This window comes from Tribolium madens, unplaced genomic scaffold (assembly GCF_015345945.1).
Source record: "Tribolium madens isolate multiple individuals breed KSU strain unplaced genomic scaffold, Tmad_KSU_1.1 Scaffold_19;HRSCAF=116;Tcas5.2_LG9, whole genome shotgun sequence".
NCBI classification, from domain to species: Eukaryota; Metazoa; Arthropoda; class Insecta; order Coleoptera; family Tenebrionidae; genus Tribolium; species Tribolium madens.
The window spans coordinates 14706742-14732883 of record NW_025400983.1 but is presented as its reverse complement, the minus strand read 5'-3'; the positions used below and the strand labels follow the sequence as shown (position 1 = coordinate 14732883).

At 33.1% G+C, this 26142-nt stretch overlaps 2 protein-coding genes and 1 long non-coding RNA gene across 6 annotated transcripts in view; 2 read left to right on the top strand and 1 right to left on the bottom strand.

Annotated features, from left to right (window-relative positions):
• Positions 1-26142, bottom strand: part of LOC123015967 (solute carrier family 25 member 35-like) — a 145966-nt gene that overhangs the window by 105976 nt on the left and 13848 nt on the right. The window lies entirely within an intron of this gene.
• LOC123015970 lies at positions 13778-17173 on the top strand. 4 transcript variants are annotated; one of them, XR_006413414.1, is made up of 4 exons: positions 13778-13953; positions 14011-15588; positions 15641-15912; positions 15962-17173. It is a non-coding gene; the product is annotated as an uncharacterized LOC123015970 (long non-coding RNA). The 4 variants fall into 4 exon arrangements; XR_006413415.1 differs by having other exon boundaries at positions 13778-15588; positions 15962-16206; positions 16267-17173; XR_006413412.1 differs by having other exon boundaries at positions 13778-15588; positions 15641-15830.
• LOC123015966 lies at positions 20609-23245 on the top strand. The gene is made up of 2 exons (XM_044416086.1): positions 20609-21297; positions 21452-23245. The coding sequence occupies exons 1-2, from the start codon at positions 20621-20623 to the stop codon at positions 23196-23198; spliced, it is 2424 nt and encodes an 807-aa protein (XP_044272021.1). The 5' UTR covers positions 20609-20620; the 3' UTR covers positions 23199-23245.

Genomic DNA, 26142 nt, shown 5'->3' with positions numbered 1-26142 from the left:
TGATCAATGCCTACATTCGGACCTCTGACCATTCGTCCTTTTGAGCATTCGCACCTCTGGTGTGTTGCACCAACTCGAACTCGCACTTTACAAAAATACAACACCGGTCTTTGCACAAATACTAATTACGTCACCCTTTTGCCTTTTTCAAATCACACACAACGTTTATCACCGTATTACCGAGGTTTTCGTTTGATTTTCTTAAAGAGTGTGAACCATCACATTGATGCGAAGTGACAGAAGTGTCAAATTGATTGAAATTCAAGGCACTCTTGGTGCATTTTTTTTGTTTAATTTTCATTTTTATGGATTTTTAGCCGAAATAATATGAATTAACGAAAATCACCCGTCCGTTGCAGTAAAGGATGAATTGAATTTTCATTTTTCATCATCATTTATTGTCTAAAGTTTGATATATTTCGCTATAGTGTCTAATAAAAATTGCACCGTTCCCCTTTCCCCGCATTGTATGAGAGAGATGGTTAATTGAACGTTTTACATGGGTGTGATGCGATGGAGCTATCACGCTTTAGTAAGATATAACAAAGATATAAACATATCCCGGACTTGATTTGTCGCGTCTTTCATACAAAACTACTTTCATTGATAGATGAAATAGCCAATCAGCAGATATTTGGTGTCGTTTTAAACTATATGTACGTTATCGAATTTCAAATCACATTCAGTCCAGAGAACAAACTAAATGCAGAAGAATTAATTGACTGTGTTGTTTCTGCTCGAATACCTGACAAATTAAGTGAACCTAGAATGTTTATGTATAAACACATTTCATCCATCGGCCATGTAGTCCATTTGTAATTTGTATATGCATGAAAAATGGAGTGTGCAGTAAAATGTATCCAAAAGAAATTCCTGATAATACCATTTTGGTTAAAAATAATGCCGTGAAACAACCTGATTACAAACGTCCCAAAGATGATATAACTATAGATTATGAAGAAACAATTATACATAATCGACGTGTCGTTCCGCTACGATAGCCAGCCATATTACGTATCTTGCGAGATACACAAACACAAGAAATTTAACATCTAGAGTTTGTCGCTGCAAGATATCCAGATAACTTATTGTTTATTTTTATTACTTACTATTAATTGTGTGCATTATTGGAGCAGTTGATGGTACGCATATTGAATGCAAAGTACCAACTACTAAACATACCAGTTACCAAGATCGAAAATTCAACCATAGCATCACTGTGCTAGCTGTTACCAGCACAAAATTGTTCACAAACATTTCTGTGAGATATCCAAGATCTCTACATGACGCTCGAGTAAGTTGACCCAATTTTGTTTGTTATATATACATACCAGGTGAATAAAAAGTATGGAACGAAGCGTTTTTCTCGTAAACTAACCACTTTACAAAAAAATAATTAGTGTAGCGTAAAGTCCAATTAAAATGTGACCATTTATCAAGAATAACATTTTTCGAAATTTCTTTTAGTTTTCGGGTTTTAGAAAAAAAAAATTTTTTTAAATGGCAACCCACCATCATAATTTTTTTAATTAAAGATTATGATCTAAAAATGACCTGTAATTAAATAAAATTGTTTTTTAGCCAGTACTTTTTTTTAATTAATTGTTAAAGTTGCGTTCCGAGCTCATCACGAAGATTTTCCGAACTTAACCGAAGTGGTTGTTTCATGCTTTTCATCATGGGATAGCGCTGATTTCTATGCAGGTGCTTTGGGGTGGTTTCGAATGGACTAAAAATAGAATAAAATGATTTGTTTTTACATTTTTTGATCCATCCGGAACCACCCCAAAGCACCTGCACAAAAAAACGGGCTCTCCAACGACCAAAGTCATGAAACAACTCCCTCGTTCAAGTTCGGAAAATCTTCGTGATGGGCTCGGAACGCAACTTTAACAATTTATTAAAAAAAAAGTACTGACTAGAAAACAATTCTGTTTAATTAGAGGTCATTTTAGATCATAATCTTTAATTAAAAAAATTAGAATAGTGGGTTGCCATTTAAAAAAAAAAAAAAAATTCCAGAACTCGAAAACTAAAAAAAATTTCGAAAAATATTATTCTTGATAAATGGTCACATTTTAATTGGACTTTACGCTACACTAATTATTTTTTTTTGTAAAGTGGTTAGTTTACGAGAAAAACGCTTCGTTCCATACTTTTTATTCACCTGGTAAATGTTTTTTACAGATTTTAAAAAAATCAGAACTTGGTCAAACCATGTACAAGAGAACTTTATGATAAAAATTATCACCTAGTTGGTGATTCGGCGTACCCATGCAAAATGTGACTGATGACTCCATATAGGTAAGTAATGATGTAATAATAACTGAATGTAATCAGTAAGAATGGTTTTGTAGAAATACAGGAAGACTCATGCGGAGTCAGAAACGACACAATCGCCGCCTGAGTATTGCACGTGTCTGCGTTGAACAATAATTTGGTTTACTGAAAGAACGTTTCCGAATTTGTAAATTTGTAAATGTGAAAACAATTGCAAAAGTGGTGGAAATTGTAACGGCATGCTGTGTTTTGCACAATTTCTGTTTGTTAAATCATGGAATGTCGAGTTTGGTCCACCCAGAGGTGCTGAAGACGAAGTTCCTCTTGGTGAAATTGACATTATTGGCATGCAGAAACGTAATGAAATATGTTATAGTTTAGAATAAAATATATATACAGGCTGTATTATGAAAAACGCCCCAAGCCATAACTCCGTTATTTTTAAAGTTACGACAATACTTCTTAGAAGAAAGTTGAACATTTTTTGTCATCTATCGTTTGGGATATATGCTAAATTAATGCTGTTTTCTGTTTCACCGGAAATGACATCAACTTTATTTTTTTTAATGGAACACTCCTTATATTTTACCACTTTTGGATTCTTTGTTTAATTGTCTTTTAACAAGTTTTAGTACCATGTGCCTAAAACCAACCGTTCTTGAGATATGAGTCAATTAAAAATTTATTAAAGTAGGCAGTGGAAAACAATAATATTAAGTAATATTGACAAATATTATTACTTTGCATTTTCTCTTATTATTTTTGGTGTTCTGGTGATAATGATTCAAGAATATTTTGAAAGCAATAAAAATAGTTGGAGACCACAACGCCTTTACACTGGGCAGTTTCCAATAAGAGAAGTTCCAATTCGTCGACCTGGAGAAAATTTGGGGATGTTTGGGGTTTTTAGAAAACCCAAAATAGAACAGTTGCGTGCGATAAGCCAACGTTACTTGCAATTTCTTGAATTCATGTTCTTGCATTTTCTTTAATACTTATCTAATTCTGTATCTCTTTGAAATTGGAGATGTTTTAATTTGGGTTTTCTAAAAGCCCAAAACATCCTCAAATTTTCTTTAAGTCGCTTAAATTTTCAACGATTTGGAACGTCTCTCATCAGAAGTCACCCAGTGTAAAAGTGTAGTGCTCTCCCAAAATTTTTATTTCATTCAAAATATGTCTGTTAACACATTATCGTCCATGATTAACATTAAAAAGTATAAAAACAGTAAGAGAAAATGCAAAGGAATACTATTTGTCAACATTATTTGATATTATTGTCTTCCACTGCCTACTTTAATAAATACATTATTTGGTGAATATCTCACGAAGGGTTAGTTTTAGGCATATGGTACTAAAACTTGTTAAAAGACAATTAAACAAAAAATCCAAAAGTGGTAAAATATACAGGGTGTTCCATTAAAAAAAAAAGAAGTAGATGTCATTTCCGGTGAAACAGAAAACACCATTAATTTAGCATTTATCCTAAACGATAGATGACAAAAAATGTTCAACTTTGTTCTAAGAAGTATTGTCATAACTTTAAAAATAATCGAGTTATGGCTTCGGGCGTTTTTCATAATAGCCTGTACAAGGTTATTCACAAATATGAAACAATATTTGAACCTCCAAAATGATGTTAATTTATTAAATTAATAACTCGTGTTATTAAATAATAACTCGTGTCCTATCTCTACTGATATAGTATATTACATAACGAGCACGGACAAATAACGCACAAGTGAGAGGCCCCACACTTTCCAGCGAGTTATATACACTATTTTTCCCACGACCCCCGAAATACCAAGACAAAAAAAACACCATTATTTTCAATGAAATGATTTAATGTTTCTGTTAAAGATCGCCAGTAATAAATTAGGTGTCTATTAGTATTAAGTACAGCCCAACAAATAAATATAGCTTGAGCTCTGAGATCTCCATACGCAGTGGACAAATTCCCCTACTACCGATTTAACTCATTTAACGTTTGTACAGTCGAACAAAATGAAAATGACGCCTCAATAAACCAGCCCCCGCTGGATGCCGCAAGGAGGCAGGGTCGTAAATTATCGGATTGCAAACTTGACGTAGTTTCAAGATAAATTCCTTTAGGAGCCGGCTTACAGAAAGCGAAATGAAAATTTAATTCARAATTAAACTAATTCGAATTAAGTTGCCATTTATTTTGCATTGACACACGTCAAATTAATTAGATGGAAATATTGAATTTTTTTAATGAAAAATTTAGCAAACCATTTCTTAAAGAAAATTATGCATTAATAATGACATTGACAAAAAACAAATCATTATCACTTAAAAAAAAAATTTTTACTGTTTTTTCAAAATAAAATTAATTAACATAATTTTTGAACGAAATAGGCTTTCTCTATTTTAAACTTGATTTTAAACAAATGAATTAAACCATTGTTTATTTGCGAAAAGAAGGAAGAAATTCCACGTGTGCCTTTACCGCGAGTGGTTTAATTCTTTAAGCATAAAGCGAAATTAAACTTTACTTCAGAATTAAACTAATTCGAATTAAGTTGCCATTTATTTTGCATTGACAAACGTCAAGTTAATCGCGAATTAAAATAATTGCGATTAACACGTTCTGTAAACCGGCCCTAAGTTTTCTATTAGTTTTGTAATTGCCATTGTAAACAAATCAAAATTATTTATTTAATGAAACCATGAAAAAACGGTAAAATTGTTTCGAATATTTTAGTTCTGCTACAAAATTTCAAGCATTGTTGATCACTTTGTATTTTAATTGATTTATAAAATAATTTTATTTTGAAAAACAGTTAAAAAATTATTGAATAATGATATGTTTCTACGTCAATGTTTAATTAATGCATAATTTTTTTCAAGAAATGGTTTGTTAAATTTTTCATTAAAAAAAATTACATTTTGATTTAACTTGACCTTTGTCAATGCAAAATAAATGGCAACTTAATTCGAATTAGTTTAATTCTGAATTAAACTTTCATTTCACTTTCTCTAAATCGGCTCCTAAAGGAATTTATCTTGAAACTACGTCAAGTTTGCAATCCGATAATTTACGACCCTACCTGCTTGCGGTAAATTGCGGCGTCATTTTCATTTTGTTCGACTGTACAGTCCAAAGAAAAGTAGTTTGTTGTATTAGTGTTTGTTTTGTTTGTAATGTTTTATTTTGGGTTAGTAAATTAGTGTGGTGGGTATTTACTTTATCTTTAATATTGGTATATTAAGTATTTAGTGTATTATTATTTAGTTTATTATTTTTAATAAATAGTGTGGGAGAGGGGTCGCCCGGAGGGGTGCCAATCGATCCTTGATCGATACCGAGTCAGTCGGTCCCTAACGGTAAGCGGGAGAAGACGTGTTTGAAACATAAATAAGACGTGTTTCAGCCCGCCGCCGTCGGTGCCGCCTCGCCCCTAGCGAGCCAGTTCATCATTCTAATATTTTTTGTTTTTCTTGTTAATTTGTTAATGTAATAAAAATTTCCCTACAAAATCCTACAATAGTGTTTAGGATTAATAGATATTTAGTTTATTTACACATTTTTACCGGTAGTTTATTTATTATTGGAGTAGATAGATAATTAGTTATACAGATAATAAATTACTAACACTTGCATATAGTTTTTTGTTTTTATTTTTTTATTAACAGTATGCCTTTTCGTAGTAAAGTTAGAAACAAGGTTTTGAATAGCCAAAGTCGTGAGATTGTTAGTGCCATAACAACTTTTATGGAACAAGAGGCCATTAACGGTGAACAAATAATTCTTCTTGCAAGGGTAAATAGTACAAGACTTTTTATACTTAGTTATTTTAATTTTGTTCACATAATAGATAACTTCATTTGGATAATGGTCCTGGAATAAAGCATTATTTTTAATAGGTATTGGAGCGTGTTGTTGCGGCAACTGGTGTAAGCCTTGCAACAATAAAGAGGATAAAGCAAGAGAAGCAAAAAAATAGAAAATAATGACGCTTTCTACCCCAAATAAAAAACGGCCCTACCGAAAGTCTAATATTGTCTTGGACGATTTTGATCTTGCCGTTTTGAGGAGGACAATAGTAAATTTTCATGTCACAAATAAACGGGTAAGTTAGAAATCCACTTCGTGGAACATTAGGATTTGACCTGTTTAGTTTACTTACAAATATTTCTTTGAACAACCAGGTACCTTCCCTGCGTCAGGTACACCAGAAATTCCGAGAAGATATCAATTATCAAGAGAGCATAGAATGAATCTCTCAGAAAAGAGGTGCATAAAATAGGATTTTGGGTGGCGAAAATTCAAAAACAATCGGACGCCTTTGGTGGAAAAAACAAAAATTCGACATTTGCGGGTGGAATTTCTACGAAGAATGCAAAGTTTTAGACAAAAAAACCGTCCAATTTTCTAGATGGATGAAACTTACATTCATTCCACCCATACAAATGAAAAAGGTTGGAGTGATAATTCTAATGAAGGGCTTTGTAAACCAATTTCCAAAGCGCCAAGACTAATATTATTAAATGCTGGAGGAGAAAGTGGATTTGTTCCTGGCGCTTATGCAAGATGGAAGTCGGATTCAAGTTCTTGGTGACTATCACAAAGAAATGAATTTTGAAAATTTTGAAAAATGGGTGGAAAACCAGTTATTACCAAACCTTCCACGAAAAAGTGTACTGGTAATAGATAACGCGCAGTATCATAATAAACAAGAACTAATTCAACCAAATTCTACGGCGACGAATAATATTATGAAAAGATGATTACGTGAAAAGCGAATTTATTTCCCAAAAAACAGTTTGATAAGTGATTTGTATAAAAAAATAAAGTAACATAAACCCAACTTCACTACATTTAAAATCGACAAATTAGCCAAAGAATTTGACGTTTTACCACAGAATATTAATACTATAACAGAAGCCTCACTCGACAAGGAGACGAAAATTAGAGGAGGATGAAAGTGCACTACTCATTTAAAGGCTATCGTCTTGTAGTCGGCATTAGCCGCAGCTTTCCGTACATGTGTGCAGCGCTATTGGCTATGATTTAGAAGCGCGTTTTTAAGAAATATTGGAGTTGGGTGCACGTACACCTACACAATTTACAAATCTTTTTTTTTAATCATTATTGTCTTAGGAGTATACATATTTACCATTGTTATAATTGATATTGGAATTGTTTTTGTTTTATATTTCAAACAACTTTTTTTTAATATAAAATTGACTGCCTTTTATTATGTGAATAATGTTTAATGCTGATTCCTAGAAATTCACCTTTCAGGCCCGGTTTTATTCCAAGTAAGCATAAAATCTGTTAATTTGACGATTTCCTTTATCTAGTAAACAGCTTTCCTGGAATTATTGTTCCTTTAAAGTCTGCAAGCAATACAATTTTTTTAATCAGACCAAACAGTCATTTATCGTCATTCAGTAAGCATTAATATCGATTCGTTTCGTTTGATTTTAATACTAAGTTAAAAAGACATGAAATAAGTAGTGCCGTTCGCAATTGGACTATTATTATTTAGACAAAATAACAAAAATAACAAAATGTTATGAATTAAAAAAAAACTTTCATTTTGCAATATTGTTGCAATTCTTCCATTGCATTGATGAGAACTTTTTCAGCTCTTTACCCTTGGAAGTTCCTACTTATCAAATTAAACCCTGTATTTTTTATTTAACGTACATACATTTAAGTTCACTACATGAAGCTACAGTCGAAACAGGATAAGTAAATACCTACATGACATTAAAATTTAGTTAATTTTTTTTACATATGGAAACCACATCTCAAGTCCCATTTTAACGCACACATCTTAAGTGCACTACTGGATTAAATACCCGAGGTCACTGGAGCGACCGGCGAAACATCAAAGATTTCGTGCGGAGTGGGACTTCTGTTATAATATTTATTCTGTGGTATTACGCTTACCGCCCTACCATCCGGATTTAAACCGAATAGAATTGGTTTGGACAGAAATGAAACAATGTGTTGTCAAAAATAACGTTTCTTTTAATTCTTTTAAAATAGCCGACGTTATTCAACATTGCGACACTTTTTTTACACAGAAAAATGGGTAAAAATATGTGACCATGTGAAACAAATTGAGAAAGATTTTATTGCAAAAGAGCCAACAATCGATGTAGTGGTCAATGAATTAATAATAAATGTTGGAGAAGAGAACAGTAATGACGAATTTTCAACAAGTGAAGAGGAGTCCCAGGGCGAAGAAGACGGTGAAAATATCGAAGGCATTGAACCATTCAAAAATCAAAAAATTGTTAATTCAGGTTCACAAACATATTTTAGTTTATAAAATGTTTAAATTTATGAGGTTGATAAATAAATATTATTGTAAAAATTGTGCCACTGAGTGTACTCTCGCTCATCTCCTTGTTCCACACACAGTACTGTGTCGCTTCCTGGTCTGCGCATCTCGCTGCTCGAGCTAGGTTTGTTGGGCTGTTTTTACTTAATTAAGGTGATTTAGGTTTAAATACTCGATGGTTTGAATTTGCAGAACTTCGCGTCAATTTTGAACGATAAAGTAAATAAATATAAAAAAAATGGATATTCGAACAAACAGCCAATCACGCCCAACTTATTTACTATTTGCATTTCGGCACACCTGTCGTCAACTTTCATAGGTAATTCGCTGTATGGAAACAGTTACTTTCGTATACGGTCGTGGGAAATAATATATTACATAACGAGCACGGAAAGTGATAAATAACCCACAAGCGAGAAAGTTGTGCACGAGGCATTAGCCGAGTGCAGGCAATACCGCGTGTGCGTTAGACACTTTCCTACAAGTTTTGTACACTATTTTTCCTACGACCATAAATAATATTTTTCTTACGAACATATTTTTTTTCATAACGATTTATTTTTCATAATGGATACAAAAATACGTTGAATAACGATTTATTTTTCATAATGGATACAAAAAAAAAAATACGTTGAATGAAAAAATACAAAACATTCTAGTGTGAATTGTGCGTTAGATTTCTAACACACAGTGCGAAAACAAATCGCACAGGTTTTTGACCTCGTACGATATCGCCAATTTTCGCGCATATCTAATTGTGCGTTATGATCTAGTTTCGTATATAGTCGTAGGAAAAGAATTTTACAGCTCTCGGAATGTGTGTATAGAAATACACATAACTTTTAATACCTCTAAAATGGACCGTTTTAAAGATATGTTTTTTAAGGAATGTGTGTATAGAAAAACACATAACCTTTAATACCTCTAAAATGGACTGTTTTAAAGATATTTTAATTTAAAGTGAAGACTGCACAAGGCTGAAAGCAAAGAGTATAAATTTTGATTGAGTGATATCTACGGCAACGAATGACCATGGTCACATATTTTGCTGTCTACATAAATTTAGGTAGGTTCTTTAAGAATAAAATAATCAGAGAAGTCAAATGTGAAATGAAACATTTCAGACATGTTCACTTATCTTCTTTGGCATACGATTATGAATACTACACCGAATATAATGAGCTCCATGCTCAAGGCCCCGCCTTGAAAAGATTAGAATGAATTGTACTCTAATTTAACATGGAAAATTATTCTCCATAGGTGGAAAAATGATTTTGTAAGAAACTAAAGCAAAAAATCTTCGACAATACATGCCAGAGTTCGTCAGAGCCGGAGTATGACTTTTTCATTTTAGATTTGACAACGTAACATTTTCCCTAAAAGAATCCGAACTTGGTTCAGGTGATATTGTTATTGCTCATATTTCTTCTTGTTTACACAAAACTCCATTTTTGTGGGTAGGTCGCATTACACCCGGCCATTTTAATTGCCGGGGCAAGTGCAGTCTACAGAGATGAACAATGGATCGCAATTATGTGCATATAAGTAATAGAGGAACAGGATATTCTTAAGAGACACTCACAATAGCAGTAGACCTTGTCAGAAGTGGTTCGTTAACAACTTATAAAGCTAGCAAGATATACCAAATACCTAAAAATACTTTTGCTGATCATGGTAAAGGACAAAGAGGTAAATTAAGTTCAAGTTATGGTAGGAGGACAGACTTTACTCCTGAAGAAGAGACATCACTAGCTGACTGTATTCACTGTTTGGAGAAATGGGGGTTCGGAGAAAAGAAATAATACAAATCGTCACCGATTACGTCAGCCTAAACAATATTACAACTCAGTTTAAAAATAAAACCCCAGGCGAAGATTGGTTTTTAAACTTTGAGCGTAGACATAATCTTTCTCTTTCTCGTAACAGGAGTTTCAGACGATGAAGCTGATGTGACATGTTTATGCAAGTTGAAAAATCCATGTGAATATCGGCTGGACGAAAACGACAAATGCTCAATTTGTCAATAGAAATATTTTTTTTATTTCTATGTTATGTTTAAGAATTAAGAAAACTACAGAATAATTATTCATTTCAAATAATTTTTGGTCCGATTCTACTCTCGCATTCTTACTTAAATATTTGAAAACGGATTAACAAACCAGGTAGTTAACCATTTCCTTGAAAACAAGTCTTAGTCACCACTATTACCATTACTACTTCTCTGAAAATTTGTACCTATCAACCGAAATTGAGAGGACTAACCACTGACAAAAATTTCAACCCAAGAGAAAGAAAACTTTTAGAAAGAAGAATTCTTCCATTGAGAGGAGGAATAAAAAAGTAGTGGAGTACCATAAAAAACAACAACAAAAACGAAGCTGTAAAACTCCTGCGAAGAGATATTTTAAATGGTGTACCTTGTATTTGGTATGCAAGAAAATTGCGCCGCATATTTTTGTAAAAGGTTAAAAGATCCAAATTTAATTAAAGAAATATCGAGCGGATTTCTAAGCAAAATAATATACGTCAATAGGTACACTGCTAATCACGGGAAAAGTCTAATAATTTCACAAGTAATATTTGTGAACAGTATCACTCCATTGTTGCCTTTATTAGAGGCAAAACGATTAATTCTGCGCTTAGCAACTCATATCAAGCTAGATGTGCTGCCGCAGTTGTTTCGCATAATACTAAAATGACGAACAGTATTTAAAAAAAAACAATAAAATTATTCACACAATTGTAGGTAAGTTACAAAAAATAACAAAAGCTAGGCTTTCGAGAAGAAATAGGTTGAGAAATAATTTTAAACATGATACAAAAGATACCAAATCGTATGGCGAGGCATCGCAACAGCCCGATATGTGCCAAGAAATGTATGTATAAGGAAGAGGAGAAGGAATATTTACTAAAATTAAGAAAAAAGACTAAGAGACCAAGATGTAGGAGGACAGTGGATGCAAATGCGAAGAAAGATGTTAACAGCGTCAAATTTTGAAAAAATATGTAAATCAAGAAAAACGACAAATACTGTTGCTACGGTAAAACATTTACTTTACAATGTTACCGTCGTTAAACCACGGTATTAATGAAATCGATGCCAGGAGGGAGTTGGAGAAGAAACTAAGTGCTGAAAAAGGGGAAAATACTATTGTTGAACGCTGTGGATTATTTATTGACAGGGAAGTTTTTTTTGGGAGCATCACCAGACGGTATCATTAAAAACGAAGAAATAATTGTAGAAATAAAATGTCGGTATACAGCATTTAAACAAAAATATACACCCGAAGAAGCCATAAAAAAGAAACTAATAACGTTTTGGAAATTTAAATCCGAAGGATTTTCGAAATTAATAAAAACCATGACTGGTTTTATCAAATCCAGGGACAGCTGCAGGTACTAGTAAAATCAAGATCTTTAAAGCAAAGGGACAGAGATGTGACAGAAACAGACAGTATATACGACCATTTATTTCGGTATTTAAATGCAAACCGCTTGCCTCATATTGCAACCACCGTTGGCTAAATGGATATGCAGAGTTGGTTTCAAAAACAAAAAACGTAAAAAAAACGTACTACTTAGTTCGAATTAAAAAATATATTTTTTTAAATGTCCTCTTCAGCTAATAACAATTGAATGTATAAAATATATTAAATTTTTATCACCCAGCAAGAACCACATTTACGTATGAGGACGTTTTGCCAAAAATTAAAAAATAACACGCACAAGTGAATGAAAACTTAAGCCAACTTAAGGAGAATTTTCTCTTCTTCGAGCGTATTCAGTGTCGAGCGAGCCAGACGCGATACGCCGAGGCCGAACGCTGAGGAAGACGAAACATTTCGAGGAACTACAATCCTAGAAAGAAATTGTTTTGTGTTATAATTTATTTCAGTTCGCACCATATTATCAGCTGTTAATAATGCTATTTCCCGCGTCAATTTTAAGTTCGAACAAGCACTTCTGATCGTGATGTAATCTGTGAAAACTACTTGTTTAAGATTTTAAGCAAGTCAGTAAGTCTTATCTTTTATACAGTTGCGGAATTAAAATTTCGAGCAGTATTTTTCTGTCACTTTAAAAAGTTCATTGTAAACTACCCTTTATTGTCATTATGACTAACATTTGACGATTATAAACTTTTCTGTCGGTGACGCAGTCAGTTTAAATTTTTCGCAAAACCAAAAATATGCCAAGAGTTACTCTTTTCAATAAAGTAAGGGTGATAACATGTTACTAAATGATTTAAAAAAATATAAATTAATTTTAATGGATTTGTTTTTTATAATTTTAATTTTTTTATATTAACGGAGTAGTTAGTAATAACTTTCTTACAAACACTTTTTTAGACTCACTACGAAAAATATTCTGGGAGAAACCCAAGCCCCCCACCTCCCCCGCCAACGCCATCTCCGCCATCAATGTCGCCGCCGACACCACCACCGACAGGTGGTAATTCAAAACGGTATTTATTTAGTTTGCAAGTCATGAGTATATTCTAATTTCAAATTTTATAGTCGTCGCAGGGGCCGAGGGCAAGGCAGGGGCCGGGGCCAGGGCCAGTGCGGGGGCCAGAACCAAGGCCCATCCCAGGGCGGGGACCAGGTTTATCCTGGCAAGACTGTGCATTGGTACAAAAATGTGGGTACAATTAATTATTATTATAATAATTAAATAAATAAATAATAATTATTAGCGATATTATATTTTTCCCTTAGTTTTAGAATATAGAATATATTCTAAAGATTGATGTGAACTATCACTACAAAACACTGATTCAAAAAAATACATTATCAAATTTAATAGGATTTTCCCAATCTACTTTTATGGTAAAATTGTCATATTATTATTCCAATTATTTGTGGTATATACAACGCTTTATTTTTAGATTTTAGATTGCATTCTGCTTCTCTCAAATAAAAATTTAACATTTTCGACGAAAAAATCGAGGTAAAAAATGAATAAATGAGTATTTTTGAAATGACAAATAAACACAAATACGACTTAAATATTTATTTAGCAACCGGTGCTGTATTAGTATTTACTGTAAAATGTTGCTATTATTCCATAAGCTTTGCTATCTGTCTAAAATGTGGTTTATCTACAATTATTAGTATCCGGTATGTTGTTTGAAATTTTATTATTATTATTAAAAATTATTATTATTATTATTATACGTACTAAAGCGTGACAGTGTTGTCCTTTTCTAATTCGAGTAGAAAACATACATATGGTGCGTGTAGCTAACCGAGTAGAAAACGTAACGTGAGCAAAAAACAACAACATTACTTTATTCTAAAGGCTTGGTTATGTTGTCGATTGACAATATTTTTGCGATTAAGGGGGCTATCAAGTAGGAATCATCTTTTAAATTTTGACATTTTTGACGTTTTGGATAAATTTATTTTAGAAAAAGATAAAGAAAAAAATCACGGGGTCTGTCACAATTACCTTTCATTGGCTAGAATTTTTTCAGAGATTTATTGATTTTTTATCCGAAAAAATTCGACAACTGTCAGTCTGACGTTTCTTTTGTGTCATCGAAATTGATCGTCTAACAAAAGTGCTCGAAATTCTTTTATAATCGATCGTAATTTATTTAAAAGTGTTCAAGTTGAATGTGTTGTGTCTATTTTTTGTGTTTTGGTGAGTGCCGATGGAATTTTTAATAAATTTTGAGGGTCCAAGTGTGGCCAGTGACGGAAGCAGCGGCCAGAGACGGCGATACAATTTTCGATAAAATGCACACTATCCGATCTAAAATCGGTAGGTGGTGGTTTGTGAAACGTTGTTCAAGACTCGAAAGCCCTCATATAAACGAAATTTCGCCAAAAAATGTGAAATTTGAGGTAACCTGTCAGGTGAGAAAAATTTCTCTGAAAAATCCAGAGACGTGGTGATTTTAGTTGAGAACTGTCTCAGTCTGACGTTTTTTTCGTCATCGAAATTTTTTGTGTAATAAACTGCAACAATCGGTCGTGATTTATTTAAAAGTGATCAAGTTGAATGTGTTGTGTCTATTTTTTCCATTTTTTCAATTTTTAACAAATTGTGTGGGTTTCAGTGACGGATATCGATATCGACATATTTGTGTCTAAAATCAGTTTATCTACACAAGAAATGATGGAGATAATGCATGAACATACGCCAAAAACAGTGTTAAAGGGTCCCGAATGATTTAAAAGGACTAAAAGTGCATTACTGTGATATTTTTTATAAGTGATTATTCCAAATTTGTGAATTTTGCGTTGTTAATAGTGAATAATGCATAACCTCAAAAATTCATACTTACTAATTCTCCAAGAGGTAGGTTGAAGCCCCAACAGCCCCCTAACTAATGAATTTGTCGAAATAAATGTACAAATTACAAGATTAGATACGAAGAATTCCGAAAGAAGAAGATCAATTTTTTTAATGTGATATTTTGAGCTCAATGATTTTACAACTGGAAATGGACAAGTGCTTCAGCATAAAGTGTCACTGGAAACCCAAAAGCTTTGAAAAATCTTAGGAATTTTGAACTATATCAGTTGGCGATTCTGTTAGTTTGATTGTTTGACAGTTGATGTCAACAATGAAATAAAAATATTGTGAAAAACGATCATCTACGAATTAAAAGTGTGAAGTCGTGTAATTACTGATTATTTATTGTGATTTTGTGAAACCGATAAGTGTTTTTTCTGTGTTTTTCGGGTTCTGTGCATGTGGGCATGTTTAAAAAGTTTTTTACGGTGAATTTTAAATAAGTAAGTGCTTAAGCACAGAGTATGGTTTGAAGTGAAAACTATTTCTAAAGTTGGACTATTTACTGCCTGTCAAGATTTGSTTGAGGAAAAAATTGTTTTTGTACAAACAGATGGAAATTAAAATGAAGATTCTATTTTCATATCGAGGACGTAAATAAAGGCAAGTGGTACACCAACGTTGGAACAAAAACTGTTTGAAAATCATTCAAAACGGCTTAGAATGATGGATCATGTAGCAAAAGGTATGAAAAACAATCATTTCGAATTGTATCACTCAATCTTTTTCTTTTTAAGGTTTTGCATTGTACTTGAAAATTATGTTTATGTAACAAGAGGCCTTTTATATTCAGAAGAATTGAAAAAAAGATAATGCAATGGGAATAAAAGGAAATGGAATGACTGTGACAAACACTACCCTATGATTTAAGAGTGCAAATTAATTACTGATTACTACTCATGGTGAACTTTTTATTCTTTTAGGAAGGTTAGTGTTATTAAAACAAATAGAATACAAGTAATAGTGAATGTTTTACTACTCATGGTGAACTTTTTATTCTTTTAGGAAGGTTAGTGTTATTAAAACAAATAGAATACAAGTAATAGTGAATGTTTTAGGTTTCACAAATTGTATGTGAAGTCATTGAATTAGTGTTTCAAAGTACGTTTGCAAAAATTAAACTTTTTTTATTTAAAAGAGGACAAAACACGATGAAATGTTGGTGATAAATAATTAGTAATGAATTAAAAGGACGCGAGRAGGATTTATGATCGAGAAATTGTTGTGTTTCTGCAACAAGATGGAAAAGTGTTTTTAAGAATTTTTAATTTTTTTTCGAAAATTCCATACACACATAGATAGTGTAAGTATTTAAAGAGCAAATTTTTTGTAAATTACAGATCATGTGGATAATATTTGACAGTTGATATCAACAAAGCAATGCTACAGGAACCAAATATTGTGACAAACAATTTTAAAATACAAAGGAGTTGTTGTGACTGATTATTGTAAAAGGGGCAGGTGTTTTTTCTATATTTAATACACTTTATGTAAGAGTGCAGTAATGAACAGTGAATTTCGTCCACTCTTTTTGCGTGAATTATATAGTCTATGCTTTTTTATCATGATAACTGACATTTAAATACGTGCTGTTAAATTTTTATTCATTTTGGACCAGATTTTCAATCATACTTGATACCATACTTCAAGCAATGTAAAACAAAGCACAGATAAAAAATAGCAAGGAACATCGAACATTCTATTAATATGATAAACGTTAAACAAAATCAAGGTTAAAAAAAATCTAAAGACTAATTTACACTTTTAGTCTGTCATGGAAATTGGACCGACAAAATTCACTGTTTGTTACTGTACGCCTCAGAATGTTTCTTTTTTTGTGATTTAAGTAAGTGCAAACATAGATTATCGTTTAAAGTTTATAGTATTTTATTTATTATAAATTTATTTATAATTATTTATAATATTTAGCATAAATATGAAAAAAATTGGGAAATTTTAATTGTCAGTATGTAAAGTTTAATTTGGTGATAAAATTGTGTTTGTACAAACAAGTAGAATCGTATATGTACTTCTATTAAGGACGTCTATTCAAGTATTTATAGAAATTTAGTTTATACCTTAGAAATGATTATGTTGTAAATTTTAGTTGTGTGATTGATTATTTAGTCAGTTAAACATCYACATAAGATGTAGTTTAAATTTGATAGTTATTCAAAAGATTCTAGAAAGATGAGTCAGGTGAAAATTCTGCTTTTAAATGATTGTATTATGTTTATTTTTAAATAATTGTATTTTATGTCTTTTTTAAATTGTGTTTTTTTTTTAAATAATATGCTTTGTAATAACTATAAATTAATTTTTTAAGTATAGAAAGTAAATTTTGCAAACAATGGGATGTAGAATTATCGAGTAGTGAGTGTAGTCTTAATAAATGTATATGTTAAATGTAATATAATAAGATGTGCTGTAAAAATATAAGAATTGTACAATTCAATTTTAACATATATTTTTTTAACTTTTTTTTCATGATCCTTGTATCTTACCTTACTTAAAAATTTTCTCTGGAGCGCGAGTTCTGGCGCACCTGTATAACATTTTTTTTATTTACTCAATTAATTCAACAATCATACATTTAAACAGTTTAAAAACATTTTGTCCATTAAAAATCAACCACTTTTATGCATCCGCTACAATTTGCTTCTTCCGACCACTATACACTATTTGGAAGGATACTTTTAATATATGGATATATGGAAATGTCTTTAATTCCATTATATTTAGTAGTCCTATTTGTTCTGATCGATCTCTTTAATTATCAACAAACATTGAATATGATTTTATAAAATTTTACAACCATTTACTTCTAATTAAAAAACCATTTAATTTTTTATTGTTCTGCTATAAAATTCTCATATTTTGGATTTCTATATATTAAACATTCTTTCATTCTTTTGAATAATTAAAAAAAACATTAATATTAGAATAAAATTAATATTAAAACATTAATTAATAGCAAGTAACTTCTATTATAATTATAAATTCAGCTAAAGACACATTTTATTTTATTATCACACATTCGCACATTTAACATTTCGATTGCATGAGATGTAAATACTAATTGGACTGTCCAATACCATCAAGCCATCTTAAAAATATTTGGTGTTTGTGTATTTTGTACAGGTGAGTCGTTTGTGTTAATTCTTATTTATTGAATAATTATTAATAATTATTTTATAAAAACAAGTTTAAATATATTATTATATTATTCCTATGATGTAAGTTGAATTTTTAACATTAACTTGACTGAATTTTTTAAATACTTTCCATATAGGTTAGAACTGTTAAAAATAATGTTTGTATCTGCACATTTTATTGTAACTGTTAGGTGATTAATTAAAAATAAATAATGATAAATAATATCGATTATTACAATTGATAATATTATTTTACAAAGAAAATAAAATTTTACATAATTTTACATTTTACATAATTTTTATTATTAGCGCCACGTCATTCATAATGCGTTCGTCAATGCCACTTCTTTAATAATTTATTTGAATTAGATTAACTATTAAAGAAATTAAAATTATAATAAATTTTAGTCTTAAAAATACATTAAACTTAAAATTTTTCTTTTCTCTTTTGAAATAAATTGAATATTTTATTTTAACTTTCATAAATGCATTTAACTGATTGTAGAATGGTACTTTTATGTTTTGTTGTAATCTTTTTTTTCTGGTCGTTTTGTATTTTCGAAAATGCCACGAAAAAGTCGCTCACGCCTAACACGAAGAAAAGGAACCGACTGTCGGGGCCAACGTCGTTCCAAAAAATTGGGCACTGTGGCAACCGATAAAATTGAGGAAAGTAATAGGCCTGCTGGAGACGAACAGGTAAGAGTGTTACTTAATTCTTAATTCTAATTTGTTAGAAATTATAAAAAAATTGCCTTAATTGTGTTATCAATCTTTGTTAATGTTTTTGTTTGTAAACAGGTCATTGATCAGTTGAACGAACCATTCCCTGAAGTCGGAGAAGTGGTTCAACACTTAAGGGAATCAACTGATGACAATGATCCTGTTGTCAACGGTGCTACAGTGAACTCCGAAGAGGTCGTCGTTCCAGCAGACGTGTCCAGCTTTGAGGAACCTTTCAAACATGTGAATCTCCAACCTTGTGTAGTTGTGATGGTGAATTCACAGAACTTGGTTTCTTCATCTGATGATGACAGCGACGACGACCGCGAGGTGTACAATTACCCCTCGCATCCAAACCATGGGATGAAACGCTTGAGAAGCGATTCACCTCTCATGGTCGATGAGTGTTTACCACCAAAAAGACAAAAAATCGATGGTAAAAAAAGTGTTGACGATGAAAATTTAGATGCTATTGTTTTAGCTTCGCCGACGTTGACACATCATGTGCCCGAGGAATGATTTGACATTGAAGAAGAGAATCCTCGTCCGGAATGTCTATGTCATCGAGCACGAAAATCAACTGATTTGTGTCCCCTTCATGAAGTCGACTTGACGACAATTCATAATGACAACACAGATCTTGGAGTTTCTTTAGATCTTTCGTTAATTCTGACGCCAGAACTCATGAAAGAACTCCAAAACCCGTTGCAAAACGAGGAATATGAAGATCCCGTTGACAATGAATTTGCGGACGTTGAAGCGATCGTCATGGTCAATCCGAATGCGGAAAATGAACACGATCGACAAGCTGACGTTCTCGATCAACGAGACATGGAATTCGAAATTGAACGAATTCGCAATCGGGAAGTTCAAATTGTCAGTTACCTTGAGGCAACTCACAGAAACAACGTTCCCATTCATTCCACCGGAATGATGAATCGAGTTTGTCAACATTGCAGAGCTCGATATTTTCTCAAAGAAATGACAACGAGAGAAGGTTATAGTAAGTGTTGTAATGCTGGAAAAGTCCAACTGCCACCGTTGGGACAACATCCAGACGAATTGAGGCAACTTTTTACTGGTCAACATCCTCTTTCACACGAGTTTGTAAAAAAAATTCTTACTTACAACAACAGTTTTCAATTTGTAAGTATTGAATCAAATTTACGTGATATTCCTGGTCATGGCATGTATGTTTATGCAATCCAAGGTCGAATTTATCACCATTTTACAAACATTAATGTAAATCGGGCTAATATGAAATGTGGACCACTGTATTTTTTAGATCCCGAACAGGCAGTTGAACAACGAGTTGGCAACACTAGGCGTCAAAGATTGAACGTGGCGCTAATTGAGTTGATCACACAACAACTGCAGCAGGTTAATCCATTTGCTTACGTGTATCGTCATTTGCATGATGTCTACGAAGAGCAAAGAGTTCAAATGGGTGATGCACTACCTTCAGTGTGTCTCGAATTTGTCGAACAACATCGTAATCGAAACAATCGCGAGCATGATCCACCTGCAATCAATGAAGTGGCGATTGTTACAAATTACGATGAAAACAATCCGCCAAATCCACGGATGAGAGTTTTCTTGAGAAATCACGATGATGGACTGAGAGAATTTGATTCAACAAGCGAATTCTGTGATCCATTATCGTATCCTTTGCTTTTTCCCAGAGAAGATTTGGGCTGGCACACCAATATTCCATTGGTGAACCAAAGAGGAGGAGCCAGACGAGCACGAGAACGTGTTTCAATATGCGATTTCTACGCATAACGTCTTTCTTATCGTGCAACTAATGAATTTCAAATTTTAGAGCATGGCGGAAAACTGATGCAACAGTTTATTGTCGGTGCCTATTTGAAAATTGAAGCAAACCGCATCAGCTATTTCGTTCACAATCAGGACCTCTTGAGAACGGAAGAGTATTACGGTTTGGTCGATTATTTGCATAATCGTGCCGAACGGGACAACGTCCCGTTTGGCAGAATGATCATCTTGCCGTCGACATTTGAGATGTCTTCAAGAAATCAAATGCAAAGATTTCAGGATGCGATGGCCGTGGTTTCCGAGATGGGTTGTCCGTCATTTTTCATCACAATGACATGCAATCCAAAATGGCCGGAAATTGTTGAAAATCTGCTGGATGGCCAAGAGGCCATCAACCATCCTCTTTTGGTCGCCAGAATTTTCAAAATGAAACTTGACGATTTGATTGTAGATTTGACTGAACGTCACGTCATGGGCGTGTGCATTTCGTTCCTCTACGTTATCGAGTTTCAAAAACGGGGTCTTCCACACGCACACATTCTCATCACGTTGCGTAACGAAGACAAACCGCTCGATCCTTTCAGAATCGATCAACTGGTTTGTGCTGAATTGCCTGATTCAGAAATAGAACCAGAATTGTACCTCTTGGTTGGGAAACACATGGTGCATGGCCCCTGTGGTCAACACGATCCAACCGAGGTTTGCATGGTAAACGGAGAGTGCATCAAAAAGTTCCCAAAGTAAGTTTCTAATAATTATTATAGATAAAAAAAAAATTACAGTTTAATTAATTAACATTAATTTACTAACATATTTTAAATGTGAGTAAAATTTGTAATTTGTATTACTTTTTAATATAAACATTCTTAAATCTCACATAATGATTTTTTTTAGGTATTGGTTCAACAATACTACAATCCGGAACGGCAGAGTTTACTATCGTCGTCGGCGTCTAAATGGTCGAACAATTCAAATTCGACGCAACAACCATCATTACGTTGTAGATAGCCGATTTGTGGTACCGTATAATCCATACTTGCTTCTCAAGTATCGGACGCACATCAACATTGAAGCGTGCACTTCTACAGGTACCGTAAAATATTTGTATAAATATTTTTTTAAGGGTCCCGATCAAGGCGTATTTCGCATTGTCGAAAATCGAAACGCTGAAAACGATGGGGGGGAACAACTTGAAATGCGCTATGACGAAATTCGGTCGTACCTAAATGGCAGGTACATGACACCACCCGAAGCAAGTTGGCGCATTTTGAAATTTCCAATGCACACGAATTCTCATCACGTGTACAGATTGGCAATTCACCTTCCGGGACGACAAAGAGTCGTTTTCAGACGAGGTGAAGAACAAGCGGTTGTCAACAGAGGACCTGTAAACACGGAGTTGACAGGATGGTTTGAATTGAACCGTGACAACCCTCAAGCGAGACAATTTTTGTATCGTGAGATTCCATATCATTTTGTTTGGAACAAGAGTCACAAACGATGGACTCCACGTCAAAGACTCATGGGCAAGATAATCTCTCGAATGTACAATGTCTCCGTACGAAACGGAGAATTGTACTATTTGAGGGTTCTCTTGCTTAGAGTTCGTGGCGCAACATCGTTTGAATCATTACGAATTGTTAATGGTGTGGTTTGTGATTCATTTCAGGAGGCGTGTCGACAACTCAATTTGCTTGCCGAAGATCGTGAGTGGATACGATGTTTGACCGAAGCAAGCGAAAAAGACATGCCCAAACAGATGCGTCAAATGTTTGCATACATTTTGTTGTTTTGCCAAGTTGACGATCCAGTCCAGTTGTGGAACGATTTCAAACGTTTCATGATGGAAGATTTCACACGCCGAGACCGAATGGAAGAGCGCGAAGCTGAAATCAGAGCGCTTCAAAAAATCCAATTCATTTTGATGATAAACGGTCGACGTTTGTCACAATTCGGTCTTGAGGATCCACCAGAATTCAGACCAAATCTGGTAGAGGACGATATCGACCAAGTTCGTGAAAGAGAGATCGGTGAAACGATGCTCGAACGATTGAATGTCGATCAACGCAACGTCTTTGATGTAGTGATGAGGGCAATTGAAAACAACAATGAAGCCCGTCGCTACTTTTTCGTCAGCGGTGCAGCAGGAACAGGAAAAACTTTTCTGTACAATACGCTGATCACAGTTTTGAACGGACGTGGAGAGAAAGTTGTTGCCATTGCTTGGACTGGCATTGCAGCAGCCCTTCTTAAACACGGAAGAACTGTCCACAATCGTTTTAAACTTCCCGTTCCCATCGTCGAAAATTCAACATCAATGTTGACAGCACGATGTGAAGAAACGAGATTCATTCGTGAGGCAAAACTCATCATTTGGGATGAAATCACGACGACAACACGAAACGCATTTGAATTGGTCGATCGAACACTCAAAGACATTTGTCAAAATGATCGACCTTTTGGAGGAAAATGCGTTATTCTCGGAGGAGATTTCAAGCAATGTCTTCCTGTCGTTCCAGACGGCGATCGAGCAACCATCGTTGCACATTGCATCAAATCGAGCATTCTTTGGCGTCTGTTTGAAAACATTCAGTTGAACATCAACATGAGAGTACGACCAGACGAAATTGCCGCATGTTAATTTCGATAATGTCATTTTTGAAAATGAACCACCTCAGTTTCGACGTGACTTGATCGAAATTCCAAGACGATGCATCGTCAACAATTTGAACGAATTGATTGATCGAGTTTTTGGCCACCAACCATTTCATGCTGAAAACATTCCGATCAACACAGCAATTCTGACTCCGTTCAATGCAGATTGTCACCGCATCAACGCTTCGATTTTGGAAAGAATCGAAGGTGCGGTACGAACGTATCAAAGTGTTGACACTGTTATCACTGACGATGAAGCGGAGGCTGCAAATTATCCTGAAGAATTTTTGAATTCTCTTACACCTCCATCGTTTCCACAGCACGAACTCACACTCAAAGTGGGAACAATTGTCATGCTGTTGCGAAATCTCAACGTCAAAGCCAATCTTTGCAATGGGACACGTCTCATGGTTCGAGATTTGGGCCAACATCACATCGAAGCCGAAATCATCAATTTCGATGGACGATTGTCGGGTAAGAGGATGTTACTGCCACAAATTGATTTTGTTTCAGGCAATAGTCCTCTTCCTTTCGTCATGCGAAGAAGACAGTTTCCACTTCGACTGTCCTACTCTATGACAATCAACAAATCACAAGGTCAAACATTTGATTCTGTTGGAATCTACTTGCCCAGACCTGTGTTTACGCACGGACAACTGTACGTGGCTTTTTCACGAGCACGAACTGCAGAAAACATTTCAGTATGTTTGGAAAGTTCGTCAAGACAAGGTATTTCCAGAACTAATAACCAACAGTTATTAGCTTTTACTAGAAATACAGTATTCGTTGAAATACTTTGATTATATTATCGACTTTTTTATTAAGTCGAAATAATATCACTGTACATTTTTACGTATACTTCGTATTTATGATTCTATTTTTAAATCATTCAACTTACAGAAAGCGTGAATTCGCTTGCGACTTACTCTTAGAGTATGCGCTAAATAATGTGTGCATCATACTTCTAGAGTACTTCTAGAGAGTATGCGCAGCATTAATAATGTGTGCATCATACTTTTACAGTATGCGCCGCATTATATTATTTTTTCCGCATTTTCATTTGAAACTACGGATTACTATTTCATATACTAAAACATTATCTACAACAATAAAAAAACACACACAAATACTAAAACTATTAAAAACAAAAATCAGTCTATAAATTATTCAAACTAAAACTATTGTTTATTGGAAAGACTGAATCTCTAAAAAAAAACGGTAAAACACATACTTAAATTTTGGATAAAATAATTTTAATGTTTTACTTCAGTTTAAAATTATCACAAGGCTTAATCAACTGACAAAATCTTAAACAGAATAATCATAAATAATCAACAATCTCAAAAAAACGCTGATGATTGGCAGAAGTAAAGTTTCATAAATTTCATTATTAGTTAAATTGCAATTTTATTGTAGTCGGCTTTTTTAAAGAAATTTTTTTTGTTGATAATCTTTCTAATTATGGATAAGTTTGAAACAATTTTTTGAACTGAAAACATGAAAAACCCACTAATTGCAAGTAGTAATTTGGAGCGATCATTTAATTTTGTAATAAACATGCTGCAACAGGTTTGCTGATTTAATGAAAATTTATTAAATAATATTTCTGATAATTTCTTTCAGATATTTCTTCTTCACCACGTAACTATGTTAGAAAATCCACTGCTTTAGCACTTATATCTACAAATAAATGTTTGGAAGCAAATACAAAAACGTACAATTCAGTTTTATCTTATATTAATTTGATTAAAACTTTGTTTTAGATTCAAGTTTCTCTTTGTAACATTTCTTAGAGTTTTGAAGCGAGACTATTTTTAATTTAAATCATTAAAATATAAAAACGTAGTCATATGTTGAATCAAAAATTTTGATGTAACTTTTAAAAGTTATTTTTTGATTTTCTCAATTATCTGCTTTTATCTCTTCAGAAATTCAGGATGGCAAACATTATTCCAATTTATATCAAGGAAATTCTGTACTTTTCTTTTCATCATGTAAAAAAATAACTTCATATAAAAAAAGGAATAAATAAAAAATAATACTTCAAATTGTTAGTACTGATTATGTTTTAGATTAATTTTTAAAGTTTATCTATATATTTAATTTGACATCATTCTGAATTGAAAGAACAACCAAAGCAACACATACTGTAATAGTTACAAAATTTGATGTTAAATACGATGTTCGACGACTTGATAACAACTGAAAAATAATCATATACAATAAAAGGTACGACAATAATTTTACTTTTAATAAGTCTAATATTAATTTCGTTTTAGATTAGTTTATTATATTTATCAGAGTACATATGAATCTGTACTAAACACGCACTAACGCATACAAATTTTGAAAGGTATCAAAAAGCTGAGAGAGGGTAAGTGAATAACGAAGTAAAAAGTAAAATAAAAAAGTCTAAGAAAACATATACATTTTCTCTAGCAGAAAGACGAATTACATTGCAAATTATATTACATATACAAAAAGAACATAATTTACAACAGTTAACAAAAATACATTTTAAGGTTAGTCCGGTCAAAATAAACATTTTAAATAACTAAAATTCCGACAGAGCTAAATTTTGGTGGAGATATTGAGTACACCATTAGGAATAAAGTGTCAAAAGTCCCCATCGATCCCATGTGTGCTAAAAAAGTTATTCGGGGTCAAAGGTCGAAATTTGACGTTTTTTAGATTTTTTCGAAAACGGTAAGTTTTATCAAAAAAGTAGCCCAGACAAAAAATATAGATCTTGAAATTATCTACAAAATGGTCCTTATACTTTTTTTCTAACAATCACCATTCCTGAGATATCGCGATTCTAAAAGTTGAAGGAGTCACGTTCTACATGGTATGCACATACAGAGTGCGTCAGAACTCCCGCTTCAAAGACAAATGCCATGTAGGGTAAGGTACCACAAACATAGAAAAAA